Here is a 6,815-nt window from a genome sequence, read left to right on the forward strand (position 1 = left end):
GTATTTTTGTAGTGTTCCAACTGCTCCCTTCATCTTTCCCTATTATGTAGCAGGCAGAAATGTCTAACCTGAGTGAACTGCTAGTCAGGTCAGTAGAGACCTGGGAGTTAGTTCAGTTATTCAGCTACTGTGTGCCAGGTACTAGTCAAGGTAGGTTCGGAACACAGCAGGGAACAAAATAGATAAGGAGCTGACATTACAGTAGGAGGAGAAAAACAGTACAGCAGGAAACAAATACGTAACGTGTCAGATGGTGACAAATGCTGTGAAGAGAAATAAAGTGGGATAAATGGTGTAGAGAGTGGTGTGTGTGTGTTATAGGCGGTTATGGAAGGCCTCTTTGATAAAGTGACGGTCGAACAGATGCCCGAAGGAAGTGAGGGAGTGCTCCCTGAAGGCTGTCTGGGAGAGGAGCATTCCAGGCAGAGTGAACAGCAAGGACAGAAGCTTTGAGGCAGGAAAGTACTGGGGAACTGAAGTGGAGTGTACACAGGGGAGAGTAGGAGATCTGATGAGAGAAACGGGAATGCAGATCGTGCCGGACTTTATAGGCCATGGTATGGCTTTGGGTTTTACTGAAAAGGAGCTATGAAGCCGAGAGAGGGTTTTGAATAGAGGATCCACATGACCTGGTTTTGGCTTTAAAATCAGTCTGGCTGCTCTGTGGAGAATAGACTGAAGGGGGTTAGAGCAGAGGCAGAGGATGAGCTGACTGCCTCATTGCAGGTGGCCATGTGGAGCAGCTGTCCTGGGACGGGCCACGGCGAGCCTAGGACCTGTGTGGCTGAGGAATGAGGGGCAGCCTCTCGCTACCCCATCTCCCGGCTCTCAGTGCACTGTTGTATGAACAGGGCATGACGTTAGCAGCTGGCATTTCACAGAGTGGAAAAGATCAGCCTCTCTTAGGAGTGCTGCTTTCTTATTTCTTCCTCATTAATTTTGGTGTGTAGAAGGAAGGTGTAGAAATATAGGAAGGGAAGAAGCAGAGTGTCTTGATTAGAGCTGAGAGCATAAACCTTGGGAACCTGGCAAGCCTGAACCTCCTTAGGAGTCACAAGGAGCCACTCCTCATTCCACTCCCTCCTCTCCCACCCTTTCCAGAAGTCTCAGGGTAAGGTTGGGGGAGGCGGAGGCATTAATGGTCTCCCAATGCCTTGGGGTATAGAGTAGAGTAGAATTTCAGGACTGAAGGGACTTTAGAAATCATCTAGTTCAACCCCCTCCATTTACAGGTGCAGATAAGGACAGGTGAAATAACTCATCCAAAGTCACACGGGTAGATTACTGGCAGAAACAGGGGTCCTGAATGTTCACTGCTTTATCTCTGCTCCCAAAGGCTCAGGATGTGTCTGAGTGGGCCTTGATCTTCTGTAGTACCCTCAGGCTCTCAGTCTGTCATGAAAGAACTCCAGCCATGACTTTAGCCAGTGCCATTAATGTGAAATCCTGACAAGCAGATGGTGGTAATAAGTTTGCATTTCTTGGCCTAGGATCAAGTCCTCCATACCCGGGACCAAGCCAAAACCAGACTGCCACTGCCCTCACTGCGCCCTGCTGTCCTCAGAAAGCGGCTGCTGTGATCATGGGTAATATCTTTGGAAACCTTCTCAAGAGCCTGATTGGGAAGAAGGAGATGCGCATCCTGATGGTGGGCCTGGATGCCGCAGGAAAGACCACCATCCTGTACAAGCTGAAACTGGGCGAGATCGTCACCACCATCCCCACCATTGGTAAGGGCACGGCTTGGATGTAGGCTTTCATGCCAACCGCTGAGCCAGACAGGGGCCCTATTCCTAGATCCCCCATCTGGCCACCAGGCAAGTCCTTGCAGTTTGTGGGCTTCAGGGAAGAATGGTTATTTAGCTTACTAGCAGGCGCTGGGGCTGCTGTTTGCCTATCTACCCTGACCCTCTCTAATGCGGGAACTTCAGCCTGACACCTGACAGTGGCCCTCAGGCACTGAGCTGGTTTGTTCTCTGTTGTTTGAAAAGCAGGTGAAGGGCTTTGATGTTCCTGCCAGAGGCCTGGAATTGCTTCAGTTTAGATCCTTGGTGGCCCTGATCCCGGTTAAGACCTGTCTGCAGGAGAGAGAACATTTGCCTTGTAAAGGCGGCTCCAGATCAGCAGCAGCAGCTGGTTCTGTATTTGGGGCTCCAGGACTATAGCTCACTTCTTGTTCTTCACTCTGCCTCACAGGCCCCACTTCTTAGCTGAGGCAGACTCTGGTGGCCAAGGTACAGGAGTGGGGCTGAGTCATTTCTTTTGCAGGAGGGAGAGTCAAAAACTGAGAGAATGAATGGGGAAGGTCGTCTCACCCAGGTGATTGTGAACTTCCTGACTGTCCATCTTCGTCCTCTTCCACTTCTTGTAGGCTCTCTTTTTGGCCTTTACACTACTAAGTCAAGGAACACCAGGTCTGAGGAAGCCTTAGATTTCTTTCCCTTGCTAGGACATGGCCACGGCCGGGGGAAACAAACAACCCACTGGGGCATCGTTTGCAGGCCTGGTGTTTCAGGCCAAGTGACCATTGTCTGTTTTTGCCAAAGGGTTCAACGTGGAGACAGTGGAGTACAAGAACATCAGCTTCACAGTTTGGGATGTGGGTGGCCAGGACAAGATTCGGCCTCTCTGGAGACACTACTTCCAGAACACCCAAGGTAGGGCATGTGAATTGCCCATGGACTGGCATGGGTTGGTTGGGTGGGAGCAGAGAGTATGGGTATTGTTCTTGGTTATCAGTAACCAACTTTTGCCCTGCTGCAGTTCCTAGGGGTGAGAGACGAGGAGAAAAGGGAGCAGATATTTGGAGGGTATAAGGAGGGTGTTATCTTTTGGCGGTGGGGGAGGGGAGTTGATCTGTCGTCTCTGTGCAGCCCATGTTCTGCCTCCCTAGGGTTGATATTTGTGGTCGACAGCAATGATCGGGAGCGAGTAAATGAGGCCCGGGAGGAGCTGATGAGGATGCTGGCAGAGGATGAGCTCCGGGATGCTGTGCTCCTTGTCTTTGCAAACAAGCAGGTGTGACATCTCCCTACCCCTGGGTTTGAGAGAGGGCAGCCTGGCCGTGGAAATCATGGGGTCTTGGGGCCCATTGTGTGGGAAGCCCCATGACTGTGCTCTCAATTTTGAAAGTGTGGGAAATATGATTAGTTGGCTTCTTTATGCTCTTCATCTTGTCCCCACCGCATCCCATCCCAGCTTTAATTAGCAACATTTCTGTCCAGAGGGACTGGTGTGGTAGATCCTTCACCTCCTGTCCCTCTTTTATCTTCCCTATTGTCTACCTGGGTGGAACTGCCCTCACTCTTACGGTCAGACAGACCTGATTGTGCGCCCAGTCTGAATCACATCTCCACTTCCCTGCCAACCCGTATTCAGCTTCCACCTCCTCAGTGGAATGATCTTTAGTACCTTGGATCCGGAGTTCTAGGATGATTAAACCCAAAGTAGTTCTTCAGGATCTTGCTCTGGGTTCCTACACTGAAGGAGGAGGAGAGGGTGCTAGTCTACAAGTCTGTGGTAGATGGTCGCTCTAGAAGCCTTCGAAAGATCCTGAAGCTCCTTTTTGTGTGTCTCCCTTGTGCTCCAGGATTTGCCTAATGCTATGAACGCTGCTGAGATCACAGACAAGTTGGGCCTGCATTCCCTGCGTCACCGCAACTGGTACATTCAGGCCACCTGTGCCACCAGCGGGGACGGGCTGTACGAAGGCCTGGACTGGCTGGCCAATCAGCTCAAAAACAAGAAGTGAGAGCCAGACACCAGCCCTGTCCGACTGCCCCACCCGCCCCTGCTGTCTCCCTGCCCCAGCCCTGCCCTTCCTTCCTGTTGCCAGTGTGGCCAGGGCCCTGGGTATCATGTCCGCATGCCCAACAGGAGCCCTGCCTCCCCTTCCCTCCCCTCCCCCCTCCATGACCAGTCCCCAGTTGCTGTCGTAATGATGAATCATTCCAATTTACCGGATTTAAAACAAAAACAAGGTTGTTATGGTTTCATGGGGTGCCCCCCTCCCCAGGCTCTGGGGTTGGGAGGTGGGATGGGGTATTCTCTCCAGCTGGCTTCGTTTGGCTCCGGTTGGTGTGCTCTTGGCATCTGAGTCCCTTCTCTCTCCCCATAGGCCCTTCTCCTGCTCCCCGTCTTCCTTTCCTTTGCCGCTCTCCCCCTGTTCTACATGGAAACTGCACGGGCCTCTCTGTGTGCGTGCATGTGTGCGCGTGTATATACCTGTATAGAGAGATATATAATGGGGGCCAAGGAGCGGGTGGAGGGTGGAGTGCAGCTCAGGGCTTGGAGCCAGGACACTGCCCACTCTCGCCTATCATCTTCCCCTCCCATGTTGGTGAGATAAAGGGAAGGAGGGGGAGGGAAGGCTGCCCCAGCCCTGCACTGGTTCCTCTCCTCTGCAGGTAGGTGTTTTCCTGGATGGTAGGACAGATGATGGACTTTCTGCCACCATCTTCCTTTATCCCTCTCCACCCCGCTTAGGGCAGGGGGGTGGCATTTATCTCTAGATGACTGTTCCCAAGGAGATGCCATTCTGCCCTGCCTTTTAGTGGGAAGGAGAGAGGAACCCACTCACTCTTACCAGCTCAGAGTGTTCAGCTGATCCTCCCCCTCATCCTTAAATCTGTTCCTCAGGAGCTTTAGGTGGGAGGTGGGGACAGGTAGCAAGACCATGGGGTGTATTTGGGACCCAGGGCACTGGGGAGAGGGGCTCAGGTTTTCCATCTTCATCCTCTTTTATTAGGAGAAGGTGATACACAGATCAGTCCTATTCCTGCCTTCCTATCCCCCCATCTTCTGATCTTGGGGCTGGGTGGTTCATCTGTCCTTTGTCAGAAGCTTCCTCACCCTGGTAGTTGTGCTGGTCTGACCAGAGCTGGCTGGCTGGTTTAATGAGGAGCGGGGAGTGGGGGTGACATAGCAGACCTCAGTATCAGTCCCCCTGTTCTCCAGTTCTCTCTAGTCCAGGATGTGCTGAAGGGTGAAAACTTTGTTTCCAGACCCTCAGACCATCCTGCTGTCCCCCCTCTCCATCCCAACAGCTTTTTCCTGCCCTCTTCACCCACCTCCCATAAATGGGTCTGGGCGTTGGAATGGAGGGAATAGGACTCTGAAGTGGTTGTTGGTGCTGATGGGATGCGGCGGTCTTCAGAGTCCTCCCTTCATTATTATGTAGTTGTTCAGAAGCTGCTGCTACTATGTCTCTGTCTACAGGAGGCGCTTGTCCCTGAGATCCTGGCCTGGGTCCTGACTTCTGCGGTTTCTGTGAAGCCGTGGCTTTTCTGTGGGCTCCTGTGTGTGCTGGCTGCGCCCTGAGCTCCAAGACAGCCGCCCGTAACCTTTCTGCTAACGTCAGGGCCCAGGGCCTCCACAGCGTGGCTGGGGGACCCCTTCCCAGAAGGGCTGTCCCAAGCCCCACCCCATGGGACTAGGCTTCCTGTCCCCTTTGTCTACAGCAGGAGGATCAATACCCCCCACCCCACCCCAGACTGAACTGTGAAAGAGAGGTTCCAGGGGTGTCTCCCTCAGTGCCAGCTCCTTAGTGATGTGTTACTTACCCAAGGTGCAGTGGGTGTATGCAGGTCTCTTGCTCTCTAGGCCTTGTATGTGTGTATGCGTGTGTATGTGTGTTTGGTGGGGGGGAGGGGGGTGCTGGAGCTCCTGTCTCATTTTAACATGTGCTTATTCCCCTGACCCCACAGATGCTTCCCTCCACACTTTTTCTTTGCCTCTGTCTCTATTTTGTCAGATTTTTTTTGCTCCTGCCCCTGTTGCCTCTCCCTCCCTGAACGCTTTCCTTTGCCTTCTCAACTTAGTCACTGCTGTTGCCTATTTGTCTCCCCTTTCCTTGGTTCTTTCCTACTTAGGATTCTTCACTCTGTACCTTTGTGGTTGGTGAGGACTTTGCTTCTTCTCCTGCCTCACGCCCTCTCTGACCCTGCCTAGGTAGATGCCAGTCCCAAATGGGTTTTTCTCATTTTAGACCCACCTCCACCTTGGTTTGGGGGGCTTCAGGGACTAGTGGGGCTGAGGGTGTTAGGAAGCAGCCTTAGAGGTTATGTAAGTGCTGCTTGGGAATCTGTCCAGCAGAGGGCAGTAAGTGATCTTGGTAGTATCCCAGGCTGCTAGGCCTTTGGCAGGGGTGGCCCTTTCTGCATTCCCATTCACCTAAAAGCTCTTTGGGGATTGGGTGTTTCATTCCATTTCTGCCCACTCCCTCCCCCACTCTCCTCCGGTAGGTTTAATTTTTTGCTTTCCTTTGTTCCAGCCTTTCTTCTCCCTGGGGATTTCCCCTAAATTTCCCCCCTAAAAGTTTGTGGTGTTACAGTGGTAACTGCAGTTCTGAACTGGTTTTTCTCTTCTTTTTTCCTCCTCTGGAATGTAGACTGTATATGTTTAATAACTCACCTTCTCTCTCCTTGCTCAAAATGTGGGATACGCGATGACTGTGACCCTGGTTGGAAATTAAACTTGTTTTATGCAGCTCTGGAGCAGACCTTCATCCTTGATGTGCAGCAGCCATGGGACAGTGTTTAATGGTGAGGGTACTTCTGCTTCTGGTCCCGCTCTCCAGACCGCTCTTTCTCTCAGCAGCGGGGTAAAGCGTACCCTTGACTGGGGAGAGTGAGGTTATAGAGGGACTTAGGTTCATCTCCACACTGCTTACTATTTCCCGTCATACCCCAAAAGGGAACTTAAAATGAATTGGGCCCCAGAGTATGAGGGCTTCGTGACTTTGCCTTTCTGGTTGTAAAGGGTTTAACCCTGAGTCTAGCCATACTTATCACCTTTTAGTAGACATTAGGGACTTC

General features: G+C 52.0%; 1 protein-coding gene across 1 annotated transcript in view; it reads left to right on the forward strand.

The window, feature by feature from the left end:
• Window positions 1-6,494, forward strand: part of ARF3 (ARF GTPase 3) — an 18,054-nt gene extending 11,560 nt beyond the window's left edge. Inside the window, exons 2-5 of the mRNA XM_024736783.1 lie at window positions 1,491-1,730; window positions 2,547-2,657; window positions 2,894-3,018; window positions 3,590-6,494. Coding sequence (XP_024592551.1) covers window positions 1,583-1,730; window positions 2,547-2,657; window positions 2,894-3,018; window positions 3,590-3,751 — 546 coding nt within the window. The 5' untranslated portion in view covers window positions 1,491-1,582 and the 3' untranslated portion in view covers window positions 3,752-6,494. The remainder of the gene's footprint in view (window positions 1-1,490; window positions 1,731-2,546; window positions 2,658-2,893; window positions 3,019-3,589) is intronic.
• The last annotated feature ends 321 nt before the right edge of the window (window positions 6,495-6,815 follow it).

Source organism: Neophocaena asiaeorientalis, unplaced genomic scaffold (assembly GCF_003031525.2).
Source record: "Neophocaena asiaeorientalis asiaeorientalis breed wild unplaced genomic scaffold, Neophocaena_asiaeorientalis_V1.1 scaffold134, whole genome shotgun sequence".
NCBI lineage: Eukaryota > Metazoa > Chordata > Mammalia > Artiodactyla > Phocoenidae > Neophocaena > Neophocaena asiaeorientalis.